Source organism: Dermacentor variabilis, chromosome 4 (genome assembly GCF_050947875.1).
Source record: "Dermacentor variabilis isolate Ectoservices chromosome 4, ASM5094787v1, whole genome shotgun sequence".
NCBI classification, from domain to species: Eukaryota; Metazoa; Arthropoda; class Arachnida; order Ixodida; family Ixodidae; genus Dermacentor; species Dermacentor variabilis.
In genome coordinates this window covers 90,448,841-90,470,279 of record NC_134571.1, presented here as the reverse complement: position 1 = coordinate 90,470,279, position 21,439 = coordinate 90,448,841, and the positions used below count along the sequence as shown (strand labels likewise).

Here is a 21,439-nt window from a genome sequence, read left to right as displayed (position 1 = left end):
TCGCCTGTTTCGGGCACAATGACTGGAATGCGAGGATGATCCCTAGGCGGTCGCATCGCCGCAGTCGCGCCTGGAAACACCTGGCGATGAGTGTTGTGGCGACGACGATCGGGCCAAAATGTCTGCCGCCCCGCCGCAGTCGCGCCGGCAAAACCACGTGTCGCAGGCGAAACGCAACAACACTCAGATAAAAAGCTGATGGCGCTTTCTGGGCCCCTGCGCATATTCTCAGCGCCTTATTGCAGACTTTTCCCGCTTTCCGTCGCCGTTAACTCGACTCACAAGGGACGACATTGCTTTCGTATGGGGCGACGAACAACAAGCTGCATTCACCGATCTGCAGAACCGTTTACAAACACCCCCTGTGCTTGCCGGCTTTGACGAGACAGCTCCTACAATGCTTCACACTGATTCGATCGCCTTGAACATAACTACATATTTAATGTACTGACATCGTTCGGCTTTTTGTCAAATTTTGTTGAACTTATTAGGAATACCTATTCAAATATTCGAAGTACATTGTTCCTTGATGGTCGAGAAAGTGCACCGTTTCCTGTTACTCGTGGTGTTCGTCAAGGGTGCCCTCTATCCCCATTACTCTTCTTGCTCAGCCTTAAACCATTTCTGCGCTCAGTAGTGAGAGACCCTTACGTATGCAGTCTCCCACTGCCTGGTAGCGGTGTTGTGAAGGTGACAGCCTTCGCCAATGACATCACATTGTATCTCAGGAATGAAGAAAGCTTAACCCGTAGCCTTCGAATTTTCACTGAGTACGGAAATATTTCAAGTGCTGCGCTAAATTTTTCAATATGTCGTTATTTGTTCATTGGTTGACTACAGATACGCCGAAAGTGCCCTTTTCCGTCTTAAAAGAGCAATTCTCTTCGCATTTTAGGCCTTGACTACACCTCTAATGGCATATCAGACTCTATGTGGCTGTCAATTCTTGAAAATGTAAGGCGAAATATTGAAGATGTTCAAGGGTATGATTTACCCCTATAAGAAAGAAGGTACTTAGCGCAGTCTGTATTTTGCGGCCGAGTGTGGTACGTTGTCACGTCGTACAGCCACCATTGCGGGTTACTAGGTCCTTGCAGTCCCTTCTTGGTGCCTTCTTCTGGTCGGGCCGTACAGAACTGGTCTGTGGCTCGGCGCTTGGGCAACGACGCTCTCGCGGTGGGTTCGCCTTCCCAACCGTGTCTGTCCGCTGCCGGCTGCTTGCTCTGCGATTTCTGCTCCGTCTGTCACAGCATGATCAGTTTCCAGCGCGTCAACTCGCTTGCTATTTCCTTGGCACAAAAATTCGCTAAATGTTACCGGGCGTGCACTTAAATCGCGGACCACAAGTTTTAAACGCACCTACATTTTACAGTACGGCTGTGGCATTTTATCGCCACATACAACAGGTATGTCCTGATGTAGACGTTCTCCAAAACCGTGTAGTAGATACTACGTCAGCCTTACTGCTTCCTCTAGTTCCCCAGCGCGCCTCGCACATTCCAATAATGTGTCGTGGGATGCTATAACGGCGTCATTTTTGCTGGCCACCTACGCGACTTCACGTGGTGTCTAGGGTGACAAGTGCTTCCAACTCGGGACAGGCTTGAGCGGTGGGCCGTTGTCCCATCTTCACTGTGTCCCATTTGCCCCCTTCAAGAATCCAATAAACATGTACTGCTGCAATTCGTCGCTGCCAGGATATTTTCGAGGGCCGTGCATACTGGTTTTCGTGGCCTTGGAGTTAACCGCTTTATTACATCTGGTCGCTGTTCACGTGGCTGCTTCGCGCCACTTTTAATTGCTGCGGTGGCCTTCTGTCTATGGTGTAACCGGTGCGAGGCAGTTGCCACGGGACGTCGTCACCGCGCTCTGCTTCCACTTATGGGGAGGCTCTACTCTGAGCTACTGTCATTTCTGTTGGAGAAGTTGTTCTTCCTTGAAAAAGAAAAGTTCTTTCGACAGTGGTCATGCCGTTTCCTGTCGGTGGCTGACGGACGCGTATGGCTGAATTTTCGACCAGCCTGGTTCTTGTAGCCAGAGCATCAGAAGTATTCACTTAATGCACATATAATGCAGGTGCCCGTGATTCCTGTGTATGTGTCCTCTCGTATACATGGTCATTTTTGTATATACACATCTCGTGCACATCACTTCAAAATTGTGTAAAGTGTTCTATCACATCATAATTGTACATAACCATTGTGTACACGGTATATATTGAAAATCATTTTGTACATGTGGCATTCAGTTTATGTGTAAATGTGCCTTTCCGTGGGTATATGTGTTTATACGTTGGTGCGTGAGGACTCGGACAATACTTACTTTGAAAACGTGCTGTTTTGTTTCTTATATGTTATCGTCCCGGTGGAATTGTGCCGTGATTATGACTCAGTGTTCGTATCGTCTCTTGTCAGAATAAACTTTTTCTGAACACACCCGCTGTAAGGTCATCAGAGGTGTTCACTGAATGTGCTCACAATGGTAGGTGCCTGTTACTTCTGCGTGTGCGTGATCTCGTATACCTGATCATTTTTGTATATACGCATCTCATAGCAACACTACAAAATTAGGTTAAATGTTTCTGTCGCATCATCATTGTACATAACTATTTTGTACACTGTATATATCAACATCATTTTACACAACGTGACAATTAGTTTAGGTGTAACTGTGTGCTGCGTGGGTCTATGTGGTTATGTGTTAGTGAGTGAGGACTCGGACACTTCTTTGAAAACGTGCCGTGTATACAGTGCTTCGCACTTTGTACATGTGATCGTCCTGGTATATAGATGTGCCGTGATTGTGACTCATTCTTCGTATTGTCCCTTGTTGAATAAACTTTTTCTAAAAACAAGGAACGTACGGGAGTGTTCGCAGAGAACGTCAAGCTTTAAAACTGAACATCTTCGGACAACCGAGTGAACCTCTTCACAGACGCCCAGCTGCTGCTGCATAGGCAACCAGGAGCCGCACGGTTTTCTCCCGCCGCTCGCAAAGTTTTCTGTAACAATAATAAGTGGGACGCCACCGCATTTTTGCCGCAAGTTGCCGGATGGGTGCGTGCAAAGATTGGATGATAACTTATGCTATATCGACAAGCCTTGAGTCCTGACTGTAGCCCTGACCCAAGTCTGCATCGTTTAGACGAAAAGCACTTTGTTGAGGCAGCACTGCATAGAGCTTCTAAATTAGTGTGCTAGTTCGTACTGTGTTCACGTCAGTTCACTGTGCATGAAATTACCTACACAAAAAGACACTGGTAAAACCTCTAATCCTGTTTTATTTCTTTCTTTCTTTTTTCACCGTTGGTCTTTATGCTGTGGTTAGACTTTGTCTCCTGTTAATTCAGTATGCTGAAGCCACGGCGTAGGTATTCAAACAAGATCATTTGAACTCTCTCAAAGGCACCTGAGCGCGTATTCACAAAATGCCCTTCTGCTAGAATTGTTCGTAAGAGCGAATTACAGCAAGCCCTAATGCTCGGCATATCATTAGCGAAGGCGGCTAGCCAACGGCAAAGGAGCAGTTACGAAATAGAAGCTTTGTAAATTGGTACCCTGGATTTCTCGATTACACTTGCCCCGCATTTTATAAACGTTCTCCTATTATGAGGTTAACCTAAGTGGTAATTATGCTTTTTTTTCAGCGACGGATGGTGAAGGGCACTGGGACGAGCTCCTCCTGGAACGAGCATCGTACAACGCAACCGAAGCAAGGTATGATCGACTACCCAGGCAGCATTTCAGCCTGTATGGACAAAAGGCCGAGCAGAAACCTACAGAGAGGTAACGTATACCGTCGAAACTGTATTCCCCGTGATACTAAATTTCACAAAAGAACCACCAAGACGCGTGGCACATAGTGAAGTTGCAAAACTCGTTCTTTCATTGACTCGTTGAACCACTATACCTTAACCTCACTGCCGCTACAGTACCTGAGGTTTCGCGAATGGCTCAAATGTCTTGCATCGGCCTGCGCTAAGCCGGTACGTTGTTGTACTTTATGTGATGATGCGAAGCCATTTCCTCTTGACCATACAAATTAATTTTAATGTAAAATAAATATAAGCCTCATCAGACCGTTTATCAGGCACACCGAAGGTGGTAGAATCAACCGGGGCAACTATTCGCCTTTATAGCTTCGTTGATGGACGGCGAAATATTATCATTTTTTGTACAACGCTTCGTATTCATGATTGAAGTAAAATTATTCACTTGCAGCTATTTATTTGCTTTACGTGCAATAAAAGATAATGCTGTTTGAAATTCTGTTCCCCTCAATAACGACAACATTAGTTCATTCCGTGCAAAGTTCGTATCCAAAATTTTAATCATTTGTACTCCTCGCTAGTCGAAAATGCTTAGATATTTTTTATATGGCGCTTAGTTTTTCATTTACGATAGTGATTACATTTCACTTTCTTTGAAGTGCACCAATGAATACACGAGACTACGGAAGAAGATAACTAAGGAGAGGAATCATCCCATCCGCGCTAGTGCCGGCGAGCGGCTATTAAACGTCACACATATGGCGAGGAGGAAACCCGTTTGGAGCAACGTGCTGTAGATGGCACGGAGGTAAATGTCGGTCTGCATACGTGCTGCTGCGCGACCGGTGGCCCTCGTCCACATCACAAAGCAAGATCTCGTCTGCTGTATGCGCCAACTATATGAACCAGCTAGCCCAACAACAAGCCTTATTCATCCAATCACTTGCTCATGCACAGTTGTGCATCGAAGCCACGCCCACACAGCTGGTTATCTGTGCCATGTTCGTGACCGCAACGCTTTGCACGTGCTTTTGACGTGCTTCGGCACACGGCTGACGAAACTGACGCGAGAGCGCGAAGCCCCGGCCTCCGAGATTTTGCTGGCCCACCATGAAATCTCGCGCCCCTGACTGGAGCGGGCAACGTTTTCAACTGCCTGTGACAGATGGAGCATCGGACACGCCAGTTCGCAGAGCGCGGGACGTGGCCTAATCATGACATTATCTGAACGCGGCGGGAGGGGGAAGTTTTACCTCCTCAGTTATCTTGCTCCGTGCGTGGTAGCAAAGAGCCTTGTACTTATTGGCTGGTGAGCGCGCATTGTCCGCATTCATGCAAAGTTCGATATTTGCCGCAAAACAAGATCCCTAGATCATCAAGAAATAGCCGAGCGGGGCCTAAACACTTCAACGAAATGTGTCACAAGAAATGATCCCCGGTGCGTAATGGTCCTGTGCTTATCACCTGATGTGCGAGGTATAGACTACGGGTGGATAACCTTTCGTTCTTCGCATGCAAAAAAAAAAACAAGCAAGGTGCTTAAATCAAAGCGAAATCAGTAAACAATAAGATACTGGATGAGGCATGGGTAACCTATTTATTTTAGTCAAGACGCTGAATTGAGAAGCTGAATTTGATTATTTTAGTTAAGAAGCGGAAGCAGCGTCCAGGCAATGGTTCCCCAAGCGGTGAATATTTTCATCTTGCGCTATCTCTCTGGGTGTTTGAATGGAATACTTGTTATGTCGCAAAGCCCCCTCCCCAAAACAAACCGATGATCATTTAAGTATCCGAAAGCATAATTACTTGTCCAGTTAATTGGTTACGTCCTTGATACGTGACGCCGTACACTGTCACGTGTTCTTCACAACTCCACGTTAATCCACCTTAATTGTAGCGCTTCACTGTAATTCTAGCGTTTATTTGTAATCCCCCTTGTATCACCGTCTTTCTTCCTCTTCTGTCTGTCAATTGGAATCTTTCTTTTTCTGGGTTTTTTTGCGCTACAATATCGTACCGTTCAGCAAACACCAACTCGCCCAAGAAAAAGTTACTGTACCTTAATCCGCATTACTCAAATTAGTACCCATCTACCTTAATTCACCTTGCTCTAATTTGTACCAACCTTAGTCCACCTTAATCCACATTGTTCTAATTTGTACCGCCCTTAATACACCTTAATCCACCTTGCTCTAATTTGTACCACGCTTGATGCACCTTAATCCACCTTGCTGTAATTTGTACCAACCTTAATTCGCCTTAATCCACCTTAATCAATTTAATCCGCTTTAATTCTCCTTAATAGACTAATTTATCTTCGCACACTTTACTTCACCTTAATTCACTTTACTGCAACTTAACTCGCCTTACTCTAACTTGTTCTAACTTCAATTCTATATTGCTAGTGACTTCATACAAGACGCTGACGACGTCACTGATCAAGATGGTTATCTTTGTTACCACTCGTTGCGGACAGTGCCGGTTTTTCTGCGTCATGGGACATATACTGCCTTTGCATTATTACAGAGAATATTTTTCTGCAAATTGAAAATAGTTCTTTTTTGCCTCTGTTCTTTACCGTTCTTTACAGAAAGTTTCTAGTATTTTACACACAAGTTTCTAGTAGTTTATTTACACATAGCATTCGACTGTTTGACCGCTCATCCCTTGGGGCCAAATTCGCAAAGCTTAAACTTCGTAAGCGTTATTGGCGATTGGCCAATTGCCTTCACAAATATGTTCAAAGTTATGATTAGCCGGAATATTACAAAGAATTTTAGCGTAAGAGCTTTTTGTGAATACTGGCCTTGTTTAGAAATTTAGAAGCGGTTGAGTACATTGGACGGCAGCGGACACGCAACTTTTAGTCCTTCTCTCTCTTTTTTTCATTTCATTATAAATTTCGCACTGCGTCACCTATAAATGCAAATAGAATATGAGGATATAGGTCACGTTGAATTCAGCAACAAACAAGCAGAGATTACACAGACCGCATGGCTCAATACCGATCGATTCTTCTGAAGCACGCCCTTCCACAAATACACTGCAAACGCGCTAGCTACTGCAGCATTGTTCTTACGTCTGTGTGATTGTGTTGCCTAGAAACGACGCTGTCTTGCAACGCAAATGCAGAAACAGCACGTCATTCTCTGCTGCTTTGTTGTGCAAAACCTCGAACCACATCTTGGGTTACTTTTCTTGCCTATTATGCTACACACGGAAGTGTGAAGCGATAAGAGTTGGTTGACACTGCCATGCTTACATAAGGCAACACCGGCAATGACATTCCCCAAAAGCAAATAGCCTAGTTTTCTTTTGTGCAAAACACTCTAGCTCAACAATGCATCACCGCTTACGTTTCCATTTTTTGTTATAACATTAAGCATGATGGGTGACAAAATAATTCGACAAGGTTAGGAGTCAGGGGGCGTATGCACAAAGATTTTCGTTCATATGTGGTCTCCGCCATGAGAAGGCCACCTTCGGCAATGTTATGTCCAGCATCAAAATTGGCTAGGATTTGCTCCTACAGAAGTGTAAGAGCTTTTTGGGAATGTGAGCGCAGATTTCGTTCTTAAGTCGAAAATCAGTGTTTCTTCTCCAACTTTTTAATGCGATAGCATTATAGTGAACAGCCACCGACCTTCACAATTGGTGCCTGCTCCAAATAAAGGTAACAGATTGTGGAGGCTGTCCAACCAAAGGCATGGGTTGGCTGATACTGGTAATGTTATCGCTTCAGAATATATCAGGTGTAGTACGAGGGCCTGTGAAATTTTAGCAAAGCTATAACTGTATTTAGCTTAGATGCTGAAAAGGCGGTGTTACGGGATTATAGGAAGTATAAGCATCGCCGGTACACAGAAGTACGAGGTGGACGCGCACATGCACCCGCTCTCTTGGCCTGCTTTCTCTTGATTTAACGGCTTCTAGTTTTCTTAATGTAATTGTGAATATTGACCCGTGTACTTGTTTGTCTTTTTCGGGTGACCGCTTCTCACCGTTTTACCAATTTTGCCGCTCAGCGCGGAACGCGCCCGTGCGTGTCGGGGGTTTCTCGAGTGTTATCGATGGTTCGTTTTGCTGTCTGTTGTCACCGAACCTTGTGTATTCTGATTTCATGTATGTGCGACGTGAATGTGCGCGAATGGTGCGACGCGAATGGACTCTGGAACCTTCGACGACTGATGTGTAAAAGCCGACACGCTTGACGCGCTGGTCAGATTTTCGAAGATCACCGACTGTCGCCGTTCCTTGAGCGTAGCCTGTTCTTGAGGGCACAAGTTCGCCGAACAAAACGCTAGTTTCGTCATTCCCAGTTTTTGTGCATTCTTCACCGTCACTATTACGTGACATCTGGTGGATTTGCTAGTGCTTTCATGTACCGAACGACCCCGCAAAGCCGCGATCCCAGCCCGAAGCCCGAGGGCAACACCAACCTCGCCCAAGACCAGCGAGCTAGCCGCAGGCTGCAAGGTCTGCCCCTGGTGCACGGAATTCTGCCTGATACGACCAGGAAGACCATGGCCAGCTCAACAACCACACTGGCAGTCCCAGCGCCACCCATCATGCTTCAACAAGCCAGATGAGTCCCCTACCTTCCGTGAAGCTATGTCGGAGGATCTGGAAACCTGCCTCCAAACCTTCGAAAGGATCTCGACCTTCCATAACTGGACGTCTCAGGATAAGCTACGCCATGTGTACTTTTCCTTGGAAGATGCCGCGAGTACTTGGTTCAAGAACCGGAAGTCCACCCTTAGAACGTAGGACCCGTTCCGCAGTAACTTCCTGGGGACCTTCACGAGTGTTATCCGAAAAGAAAGAGCCGATGTGCTGAAAACCCAAGGGAAACTACCCAATGAGACCATCGCCAGCTTCACGGAAGATATGGCCCGCCTTTTCCGGCACGCCAACCTGGAAATGTGCGAAGAGAAAAAAGTCCGCTACTTGATGCGAGGCGTAAAGCAAGAACATTTCACCAGACTGATCATCAACCAACCGAAGACTGTAGCTGAGTTCTTGACAGGGGCAGCAACAATTGAAAGAAAACTCTGGAAATGCGCACTAGACAATGTAACTGCCAAGCGCTCACACCGCAGTGCGCCATCCCAGCACTGGACTCCGGTGAACTCCAAGAGACCATCAGGGCCATTGTGCGCGAAGAGCTGCGCAAAATGTTACCTTCGTCGCAACCTCAGCTGTCCTCGGTCACTGACATGGTCAAGGATGAACATCGACGGTCACAGGGCGTTTCCAAAGTGCAGCCAGTTTTGCCGCCTCCCGTACTGGAAGCGATGACCTACGCCGCCGTCGCCCGCCGTTAAGGTCGCCCTCTGTGCCGGGGCCAGAGCCCTGTAACACCGCAATTCCGTCGTCCACCGCCGCTGCCGCCAGCCCGTCCACCCGTCGCCCAGCGCAGGTACACCAGGGAGACGGACACCTGGCGAGCCCCTGAGCACCGCCCGCGCTGCTATCACTGCGGAAAAGCCGGCCATGTATACCGCCGTTGCTCACACCGCGATTTCGCACTGAGAGGGTTCGCCGCCTACGCGCCGCGTTGACAGCTTGGAGAGCGCCCTCGTGACATCGCCGATTAACTCGCCGCCACTCAGTGGAGTTCTCGACGACCGTCCCGTTCGCCTTCACAAGGCCGCTATATGTCGCCGCAACGCCAACCATACACTGGGCCAGGCCGGGGCCGGTATGCGAGCCCATATTTCTAAAACTAAACACAGCAACCGATGGAGGTGCGGTTGCTGTTCGTCGAACTGACGAAGATACTCCGCCGACGACAAAGACGCCGAAGAGACTATCTCGACAACATCACAACGACACGCCGCCATCCCGCGGAAGCCTGGAAGCAAAGAATACGCTGACGAAAGGTGACCTGACGACGCCACGTACCAGCCACAAGTCAACGCTATGCAGCCGTGATCCTACGCCAAGGATTAACAGCAATGCAAGGCAAAGAACCACCGACCTCGACGTGCTTCTCGACGACCCCGCAGTCACCGCCTTGGTGGACACAGGAGCCGACTACTCCATCATGAGTGGACCCATCGCCGCCCAGTTGACAAAAGTTAAGACTGCATGGAAAGGCCCTCAAATTCGGACCCCTGGATGACACCTCATAATGCCGGCTGGAATATGCACGGCAATAATTACCATGCATGACCGGACATACCCTGCCACCTTCCTTATCCTCCAACAGTGTTCACGAGACGTAATTCTCGGCATGGACTTCTTCAACCAATACGGTGCAATCATCGACCTGAAGTCAACGTCGATAACGCTGTCGGGAGATCAAGCGATACTGATGCAGAGCTCTCGTAGTCACCACGGCTTGAGTGTGCTCGAAGATTAAGTGAGCATCTCGCCTCGCTCCAGCAGTGTTATTTCCGTTGCCACCAAAACTCGCGCATATGTAAAAGGCGTCATCGAGAGTGACCAACGTCTGTTGCTGAACCGTGAACTTTGCGTCGCGAGAGGGATCCTTCGACGGCACGGAGGGACAGCGAAAGTGATGCTGACAAACTTCAGCCAGGAGTTCAAACACATCAACAAGGGCACGACGATCGCGTACATTGAGGAAATTGTGGAAACCAGCAGCGTGTTTGTTCTCTCGGATTTTGCCGCATCAACCCCCGCGACCATAGTTCCTGAACCAGACTTCGACATAAATCCAAGCCTCCCGAAGATTAAGCAGCAACAGCTCAGAAGTCTGCTCCGACGATACAAAGACTGCTTTTCGACGCCATCGATGATTCGACAACCACCAGTCGCAAAGCATCGCATAATAACCGAAGAGTGCGCTCGACCACTCCACCAGAGCCTTTATCGAGTTTCGACGCGAGAACGTGAAGCTATTAGGCAACAAGTCGACGAAATGCTGTACGACGACATCATCCAGCCGTCGAAGGGCCCGTGGGCATCTGCTCTAGCCTTGGTTGAAAAAAAAAAGACGGAACCCTACATTTCCGCATCGTTTATCTTCGACTAAATAAGATCACGAAGAAGGACGTATACCCTCTCCCAAGGATAGACGGTGCATTGGATCGGCTCTGCAACACTGAATACTTCTCGTCAATGGAGTTCAAGTCTGGCTACTGGCGAATAGTAGACGACACTAAAGGTCGCGAAAAGACCGCTTTCATCACGCCAAAGGGCTTCTATGAGTTCAAGGTTATTCCATTTGAACAGTAATCGGCCCCTGTAAAATTCCAGCGCATGATGGACACGGTTTTAAAAGGATTGAAGTGGCAGACCTTTCTTGCTTACTTGGATGACGTTGTCGTCCTCGCCGGAAATTTCGAAGATCCCCTAAGGCGGCTTGAGACAGTTCTAGAGGCCATCAAGTCATCAGGGCTCACTCTGAAGCCAAAAAAGTGCAGCTTCGCTTACGATGAGCTTCTGTTCCTAGGCCACGTCATCAGCCAGTCTGGCGTCCGCACCGACCCGCAGAAGACTGCTGCCATCGCAAAGTTCCCAAATCCCATCGACAACAACGCAGTGCGTAGATTCCTTGGCATGTGTCCCTACTAAAGGTGCCTTGTCAAGGACCTTTCACGCATCGCTAAGCCGCTGACACATCTAACCAAATGTGATGAGTTCAATAGGGAGACGCCGCAGGCCAACGTATTTCAAGAACTCAAAAGACGCATGCAGTAGTCTCTGGTACTTGCTCACTTCGGCGAGGACGCCGATACCGAAATCCACACTGACGCCAGTAGGCTAAGCCTCGGTGCCGTACTACTAGAGGAAAGACGGACTTGGACGGGTCATAGCTTACGCTAGCCGGTCGCTATCGAAAGCGCAAGGCGCAAGGCAATTATTCTACGACCGAAAAGGAATGCCGCGCCGTCATTTGGCCTACAGCGAAATTACGCCCTTACCTATATGGCAGTCCATTCAAAGTAGTCGGCGACCAAAACGCTATGTGTTGGCTAGCGAACTTAAAGGACCCTTCAGCACGGCTGGCGTGGTGGAGCCTCTGACTGCAAGAATATGACATCACTGCAACCTACAAGTTCGGACGAAAACACTCTGATGCCGACTGCATATCACGCGCGCCCCTTGACCCGCCGCGGCAAGACGACGATGATGACGACGGCTTCCTTGGAGTAACAGGTGCGGAAGACTTCGCTAAACAGCAACGAGCAGACCCGGAGCTAAAAGGCCGTGTTGAGTATGTGGAAGGGAACACCGCTGCTATTCTCTGGGCGTTTAGGCGAGGATCGCCTTCGTTTTCGCTTCCAAACAACCTACTAGTAAAAAAAGACATTATTCCCAGTCCGTGCCAACTACCTTCTTCTTGTTCCCTCAACGCTCCGTCCAGAAGTACTGCATGCCATAAATGACGATCCGAGCGCTGGGCACCTCGGATTCTCCCGGACGCTATCGAGGATACAGGAAAAATATTACTGGCCGCGCCTGACCGCCGACGTCGCCTGTTACGTCAATACATGCCGTGACTGTCAGCGACGTAAGACACCACCGACAAGGCCAGCGGGATTACTACAGTCGATCGAGCCTCCTTGCCAACCATTTCAACCACTGATCGGGATGGACTTGTTGGGACCCTTTCCGACGCCAACAGCCGGAAATAATTAGATCGTCGTGGCGACGGACTATCTCACCCGCTTCGCTGAAACGAAAGCTCTACCGAAAGCAGATTGTGAGAGACCATTCGTCTCGTCGGGAAGCTGTTGTGGCCGTTAGAAAGCGACGCTCCCGACGCCACCGGACTTCAAAGAACACTGATGCCTCTATGAAGAGTACGCCCCATCCGACAACACCTCCTCCTCTGCCACCTAGGCCTGGGGCAATTCAATGTAAATCTGACAACGTCATGGAGGAGAACAATACAACTTGCGCCTCACTACTAAAGCAACAACTAAAGCCATAACAACAGCGGAAGTCACAACCGAAGCCACAGCTGATGCCACAGCCGGAGCCAGAGCCACGTCAAGTGATACAGCTGCGCACGGCTGTAGAGTGAACAGCGCGGGTTCCTGACAAATTGCCCGAAGAAGACCGGCAAGTGGTTATGATACTCCGGTCTCTGATGAGTACCATTCGAATGCTCTTAAATAACCTGCACACTCCGTCAGTGCGAAATGCAATGCAAGTGCTGAAGGATCTCCATTCAGTACTTGCAACTCTTGAGTAAGCATCATGGCTCACCCGGATCATTATATTCGCACCGAAGCCAGAACGGCTGGGCTTTAGCTTAAAGATACACTGACACGCACTGCAACGTACTGCTGACACCTACCGGCTCCTTGGTCTTCACTGATGACTTCAACGTGCATCACCAGCTATGAAGCACCAAGCTCAGCTTCGGACAGCAAAATGACGGCAGCCTAACGTATTTACGGAGCACTTCGTTTGACTTGACTGATTTCCAGGCGCTTTGCTGCATGCACAGGCAGTGTTCCCTCTATCCCGCTTTCCTCTTTCTGTTCCCCCTTTCCCTTCCCCCAGTGTAGGGTAGCAAACTGGAGGCTCGTCTGGTTGACTTCCCTGTCTTTCCTCTCTTTGCTATCTCTCTCTCTCTCTGCCGAAAGGTAGCGCAGCCGAAGTGGCGAAATTCTTCGTCGAGAACAGCCTGCTGCGAGGTGGCGCCCCAGAAGTCCACATCACTGACAAAGAACGGCCTTTACAGCGGAGCTCACCCAAGCCATTCTACAGTACAGCCAAACAAGCCACAGAAGGACAACTGCCTACCACCGCAGACGAACGGTCTTACGGAGCGCCTGATTACACGCTCACCGACATGCTAGCAATGTACGTGGACGTCGATCACAAGACCTGGTATGCCGTCCTGCCGTACTTAACCTTCGCTTACAACACGGCGGTGCAAAAAAGAACGCAGATCACGCCGTTAAAGCTGGTTTACGGCAGGAACCTGATGGCGACTCTCGACGCGCTGCTGCTACACGTCACCGACGAAGAAAATCTTGACGTCGCTACCCATCTCGAGCGCGCCGAAGAAGCCCGACAGCTCGCCCGCCTGCGGCTCAAGAACCAGCAGAGCATTGAAAGCCGACACTACTACCTTCGACGCCGCTACGTCGAGTACAAGCCCGGCCACCGCGTTTGGGTTCGGACCCCAATACGCCGACGAAGACTCAGTGAGAAACTATTGCGACGCTATTTTGGACCCTATAAGATCATCCGGCGCATTAGCACACTCGACTATGAGGTCGTGCCAGACGGCATTTTGCTATCACAGCAGCGCCGCTCACGACCTGAAATAGTCCATGTTGTGCGGCTTCAGCCGTCCTACCAGCGCTAAGCAACTTTGGGACGTTACATAGCTGAACTTTGGACTTTTTTTGGACTGTATTACTTTGGACTTTGCTTCTTTGTTGTTTTGATGGTTTTGGTTAGCAGGTGTCCTTTTTGTTTTTAGCTCTCCTGTTTGGTTTGCAGCATCGCGTCGATGCTTTTTGAGAGGGGGGCATCGACACCTCTACTTGTCTTTTTCGGGTGATCGCTATAAACCGTCTAAAAAATTTCGTCGCTCAGCGCGGGTCGCGTCCGAACGTGTCGGGGGTTTCTCGAGTATTATCGATGGTTCTTTTTGCTGTCTGTTGTCACTGAACCTTATGTAATCTAATTCCATGTATGCGAGACGCGAATGATGTAGAACTTTATGGAAGACACGCGGGCACCAGCGATTACTTTGAAACCTCCGACGATTGATGTATAAAAACCGACGCGCTTGACCAGCTGATCATATTTGCGACGATCACCGACTGTGTTCGCCGCTGTCGCCATTCTTTGAGTGTAGCCTGTTTTTGAGGGCACAAGTTTATCCAATAAAACGCTAGTTTTGTCATTCCCAGTTTTGCTGCTTTCTTCCCCCTCACTACTACGTGACAATATTACGTTGGGTGTTATTTTGAGTGAGCGAAATTTCCCTCATTTTTAGTGACTCCCATACTTTACCAGTGCTTATTCTTTCGTTTTCATGTCATGAAAGATTTCCCTCACATTCCTTCAAAATTAAAGAATTTAACCCTGATACAACTTTTAGTTATATTGCAATAGCTGTAGCCTCTTCCTTCGTTCTTGCTCGTGATCTCTTTAAGCACACCTTTCCTGGTGTGTGCTAGTTCGTGCAAAGTGATGCTTGTAGCATTAGAAGGTTCGGTTTAAAAGATAATCAAAATTTAAATATTGCAGGATCTCTGACGAGGACAGCAACCTGGACGAAGGGGAGAACCGGCCGTTTGAGGGCAACACTGCCACGTCGGAGAACTTAGAAATGTCTGAAGCCGAATGCGACCGAGACTTTCAGATATATTCTAAAAAGGGTATGTCACTCTGCTTAGAAAGCCGTATTCTTTGGTTTTGTTCTTTCCCTTTTCGTGCATTGCGTGACCACAGAGTTTCCTACAACAATTAGTAGAGGGTAATCAGGCGCTTGTGTCTACGGGAGCAATAGTCATTGTGGCCCGTAGTATGGGAATGATGGCTAGTTAATAGGTTTCCCTCAACTTCGCCCCTCTTGTTTCAAATATCTTCGTAACTTCGCAACGTTATCATTAGAAACAAGATATTGCGTTATTTATGAAACAATTAGCAGTGATTATGCATGTGCACAATGTTCTATTGTCTGTTGCGTTTTGATGCGAAAAAAAGGGAAAGACTATGCAAATGCCACGTACTCTAGGAAACGAAGTTATGCGAACCATTGTGTAGGTAGCTGGTTATAGCGCCGACCCTGCGTCGGAGCACCTCAACATTCTCTTTGACTTTCTCGATTACTTCGAGCAGATGCTCATTGTGGAGTTCACACATACCGAGGGTAAGAAACAGCGCGGGCTTTCCATAGCTGTTCGATCATTGTGCCCTTCCTGTGCGCCAAGTAGTACCCAAGTCGCATGCCATGCTCTAATTGCTCAAGTAAACCTCTGGGGAACGCAATGTCCGAGTTGACGCATTTCTAGACGAAGCTGCGGTCTTCCAAGTGCTTCTTTGTGAGCTTCAGGAGTGGTTGGCATGCATAGGTTGGAAAACTTGCTTTTGAATAGCTGTTCGTAAGGGGGGAAAGCACCATCCGTTGTTCCGCAGCCGACATACCCTGATCTTCTTACGCGCACCTTCTGACTAGGCGCAGGTAGTACGCGAGAATCACAGGCGAGAGCCGGATGACAGCACGGATGTACGGAGGGACGGGCAGATTTGAAGTGGCTGAAGTTCGCAAAGAATGCTTTGCATTGAAAAATATTGCTCGAGAAATGGCCCGTAAAGGCAGAGAGAGCCTATCAAATAACGCTGCCAGAACGTATGAAGCCAGAAGTATGAATATCCCACGCATCCATATGTCAAGTGTCATTCCTGAGGTAGCAAAACAATCTCAGTTTAACCGTTACTTCTGGCAATTTCTAGTGTGAAGCTTTATGTTTGTTATTATTCACAATACGCCACGTATGTTGAACTGCACAGCCAGGAAAGTGACGGGTCTAATATTTGATGTCACGTGCGCTTTATTGTGCAGCGACTATGCCTACTATGTAAAACCACTAAAACCATGAGTAAACGAGTAACTCCTCTGAATTCAATATATCTCATTGTCCCTGTTCCGCGTTGTACTGCTTATTATTCGTTTCTCATAAATAAATTGTAAAGGAGAGTTTCAGGTGTTGAATATAGGAAGGCACAATGAAAATTAATCTCGCGCAAAACAATAAATAAACAAAACTAGAAAAGTTTATCACCCTACAATGTCTATTGCCCTAGCGATGGCAACAACATAAGAAAGAGGCATAAAATAAATTAATTCACTATGTAGTGTTGTCTTTCTAGTTCGCGCTATACAATTTGTCAAATATGAACGAATGGGCCCAGCAGTTGGCGTTCTTAAATAATGGCTATTTTATTCCACAGCCAGAGTGGTCTAATACGAAAACCACACAGTTGAGAATAATCAAGAGGTCTACAGTGTCAATATTGAGAACCCCGACAAAAACATTATGGCTTCACCATAAGGGCGAAGCAATGAATGCGACAGCAACATGTTAGAATTTTGCAGAAACTGTAAGACTCAAAACTGTAGTGGCAGTACGATTATTTAAATTGTGGGGTTTTACGACGACGACGACGACGACGACGCGTCAACGCTTCGCTGTGCAGCGGACGAAGCCTTCCGGACACTGAGATTAGAGTGCGCGTACACAAGCTTTTTTACGCGATCCCCTGTGAGCCTGTTGTGTAGCTTGGTATGCACATTTCTAAACACGGACCAATTTCTTTCACATGCCGCGGAAGGGGGAATGTGCAGTGTGTGATAGGCTCAGGGGCTCAGGGGTTGGTTGAAGGAAAATCCTTGCCACCACGTGGATGAATTCAGGTGCTTTTAGAGACGTCAAAGTAGTCGCATCGCAGCAGACGAATTCTACGGGGAAGGTCAGTTTCTTTATTTTATCCTCGTTTAAAAAAAAAGAATAAGAACGTGTTTTTTTTCTGAAAGTTTCAATGTCTTCTTCAACCGCTTACATCTCTGACCAGCAGCACGGAGAAAACATGTCACAGCTCACTCTATAACTGCGGAGGTGTCTAAAATTCGCAATATTCAGTCCTCAGTTTAATTGCATGACTTAATGGCTGCAAGTACATTTCTCAGTTCATACAAGTGCCACTCGCATAATATCATTTCGTGGCAACATTTGATGCTATATTTTTAGGATATTTAACATTTTGTCGAGTAAATCAATAATGCGGAATCAGGAGCCGCGCTTGTTTTTAGGAGCAAGCTTTGCCTCCAGCTTACCCTTCAATTTCTTCAATAAATGTCGCGGCACAAGCAGAAACTGCCACATCAGGCGTACGGCACGAGATTTCGTAGGGATTGGAAAGTCTCTTACTAACTCAGCTGATTGCGCTAAACAAAAAACGCGCTCAAACAAATAACAGTGCGCTTAAATTATTTTTCGCGTGTTGCGCTGCCTTGTTTTTTTTTTTCACTGTCGCTTTGCTTTTTACTGCACATATATGTCGTTCTTTTCTATATTTATCCCCAGATGTCATAATTACCATGTTAATGCCCCAACCCCTTACACTATGCTCCGATAAGGAGCCTGTAACGTACTGTGAGTAAGATGACTCATTGATAGCCCTATGTTCCCATGTGCCTCATGTTCCAGAGCAATAAAAGAATGGTACACTTTGTTAAAGAAAGCGTAGCCCAACACTGCTATGACAAGAATTGACACAATGACTCCTCTGGAGCAGCAGCTGGTTAAACCGGCATGCGCTGAGAGTATGCACAGAAACTTCAACGCCCTCAAAACTTCAGATAGTGTAAGAAAATACCAGCAACTTCTAAAACAGCTCCACCACGACGTCTCGAGCTCAATGCGGTGGTGGTATGAGTGAGCTAGACGTTCTATAGTAGAATCTATACATTGCTGTCGTGCAGTCACGAAAATGTCACCAAACCTTCAAGGCGCATCGCGTTCAAAGTTCGTTGCCCCGAAGTTCTGAAAGTGCGCTCCTGTTTTATCTCATTTACAGGCCGAAACCTCTCGCTCGTGCAGTACGGAAAAACGAGACCAGCGCACGCCGTGTCCTATGTGACGTACCACTGAGACCTCGAGCTGAAGTGACCGCGCATATGGATGAGAGATCATCGGTCGTTGCCCGAGTGTCACCCGGATTCCAGAGTCTTAAAACGGCGCCCAGGAGAAATCCCCGAGACAGATGCTTCAGCTCAAGCATATGGACGTGCACGCGACTTGAACGTCGTATTGCATACAATGTGCTCACTCGCGAACAACCACTGTGATAAGTGAGTGCAAGTGGTCGAGCTGTTCACACCAGAGCCGTCGACGGGTCCTGTGTCCGTGGCCAGTGAAAAAAAAAACAATGAAGAAGAGAATCAAAAAAGTACTTCTGTGAAGTTTGTGAACGTTGTTGAGACACCGCGTTAACCGATTCCACTGAGCGGACGTGTGTTTTTATCGTATTTCACTGTTCGAAACGACCCTTACGGAGTGAGCGAGGAACACTACAGCGCCGCCTTGAGCTTTGCGCTTGCTTGCCAGCGTTGGGTCATCTGTTGTGCTTCCAAAAAGACGACGTGACAGCGCGCCCACTTGTAAAAACAAGACACAAGAAAAAAAAACGGTAACTCAAGCACAAGGTGCTGAGCTTGTTCACAGTTTGTTGTTGGACGTTTCAACGTTTGTAAAACTTACCAGAAGCACATGAACGATTATATAGAAAAAGATCGTGTGTCTCACGTAAAGTGATGTGTTGGACTGCAAGTTAGAGATGCATTTCCGTACATTTTATGTGCAGAACATATAGAAGAAGCGAGAGGAATTTCCCTCCCCGCACATTTTCCGCGTTAAAATACATCATGTGTTAGGGCTATCGAAACTGGAAAGATCTCTGTGAAATTTCTTTCACCAACTGTTCTGCTCAAATAGCACGTTCTTTTTGTGCTATCATTATTTGTAGTCTTGTGTCACCCAGAAGGAAGCCTGTTGTCTTCTTTATTACGAAATGTTGATGCCACACTTGCTGGTTAGCGCTGTTATCAAGCTGTTTCTATCCTTGAAAACTGCCAATCATTATAGAGTCATCGCAACCGTCAGTGTCAACAGCCCCAAAAATTGTACCCTGCCGTTATGCACACGCAATGTACCAGTGCAAAGAGATTGGAGATTGAAACCCTAAGGACGCGCTTACGATGACTGGTGCCAGCACACATTAACAGCCTAAAAGATTGTGCGCCTTGTTCACGAGTGTTAACGTCTTTACGATGTTGTTTTGCCATTTTTTACGTTTGTTGACATCGCACGCAGAGGCAGCATTTACAGTAAATTGATTTGGAATATTCCTTTTGCAGAAGAGTGTTGTCCTTGCAATTTCAGCATCCCGGCATCGTGAACGCCAAACGTTATAGCATTGTGCACCACTGTAACTTTGTCTCTACTTCGCATATAAAAAAAGAGGTCATGGTTCTTGCTTGAGCTTTCTAACACAGCCAGGTGCCCTATTACCGCGAAAATAAGCCGACGCAGGCCTAAACGATGTCTGATTTCTCTTTATTTTAACTTTGTCTATCACTTAAAGTTTCAGGGAAGCGAGTTAAAAAGAGAAGTAATTCAAAGCTGGAGCATAATTGAAAATGTATATGCCTATGACGAAAAATATGCCGCCTAGAAACATTAAATCAGTATGTGATCGGGTTCTTACGTGTATGTCATAAAATTTTACATACTACACAAAAGCATTGCTTGGAATCGATTTATCGAGAGTGAATGAGGCATCTAGCAATTAAATTGAGCCCTTTTCTGATAAAAATGGGGGGGGGGGGTTCACCGCTATTTTTATAGCTTAATTAAAGAAAGCAAATGTGGCAATCTCTATTGCATCACATGAAGATAGAACCCATGCGCGCTTATGCCGGCTTTCGTTATGTAATGCCTTCAAAATCACGCACTTCATATATTGTCACCATGCTTTCTCCTGTTTTCATTTCTTCGTTTTTCTAGTCGCAAAGCGGGGATAGACAACATTGTAGACACACCTTTAGAGAACATTTTTCACTAAATATTACAACTAATTTATAGTTTTTTGTGTTTTAATGGTGCAACATCCTGTTAAGCATCTATGGCCGAAGTGAAAGCTTCGCCAGAGGGATTTATGGTCATAATCGTCTTGGCGAAGGCAAGTAAAAAAAAGTAACATTGCAGAAAACTGTAGAAACAAAAGAAAGAGATGAAACAATGGTGATAAAAGAAAAATTTTGTTCGGTTTAGAGACAATAAGTTTCATGTTTCTTTTCACAAAACTCGCTGTTCCCTTTTTGGCGGCACAATTAGAAGGCAATTTCGGTTCCTTCCTCATTCAACACATTTCCTTACGGAAATTCTTTATGGCCAAAGTAAAGCCGCTTCTTTATTTCTTTTTTTTTGTTCGGTGGAAAGTGAACGAACATGTGCTGCGTCATTTTTAGTGCTAAAAACTGCCCTGCGAAAACGTTCCGCATCGCAAGGCAAGTCTAGTCATGGAAACATTGCAACGAGGCATACCATCCATTGTCGTTGACCGTCTAGTCATCGAAACGTCACCATGTTGCACTGCCCACTTGGTCATCGTAGTGAATTTTAGGCGTTCGAAATCTTTCGGCTGACTTTCTGCGTTTTTCCAGAATGACCCACGTTCTTTTGAACACGACCATAAATGCAGTCGCCACAATTCCCGATCAGAGAGATCCCGCGTTTATTAATTTTCTTTCCGAACGCAATCTGTCTACAAAATTCAGGAACGCGCAATGGTGCCTTTCCATTTGTGTCACAGAAAACATGTATAACGTTGATATGCTGTAATATGTACATTGTTTATAAAAGATGGTTCATTAAAACATGTGACGTTGGTTCTGTGAGTTCTTGGTGAAATTGATCTTTAATTATTGTTTTGGGCTTCACTCAAGGGGAGTGTATATTTTGCTATCAAAAGCGTTAAAAGACCCCAATTTAGGCCGCTGCGTCTGGCCGTCAGACCGGACACGATGATGGCGGTTGCATTCTACCTCGAATCGTCGTCCCTATCACGTCGTCGTCAGGCCCCCTAACTTTGGCCACCAGCACCACTGCAGTTGTGGCGCAGCAGACACTCTGCGCCCCAAAATGCTGGCTTACGATAGCACAA

General features: G+C 46.9%; 1 protein-coding gene across 1 annotated transcript in view; it reads left to right on the top strand.

Annotated features, from left to right (window-relative positions):
- LOC142578273 (cell adhesion molecule Dscam1-like) overlaps window positions 1-21,147 on the top strand; it is a 525,316-nt gene extending 504,169 nt beyond the window's left edge. Inside the window, exons 25-27 of the mRNA XM_075687674.1 lie at window positions 3,647-3,785; window positions 14,960-15,090; window positions 18,293-21,147. Coding sequence (XP_075543789.1) covers window positions 3,647-3,785; window positions 14,960-15,090; window positions 18,293-18,366 — 344 coding nt within the window. The 3' untranslated portion in view covers window positions 18,367-21,147. The remainder of the gene's footprint in view (window positions 1-3,646; window positions 3,786-14,959; window positions 15,091-18,292) is intronic.
- The last annotated feature ends 292 nt before the right edge of the window (window positions 21,148-21,439 follow it).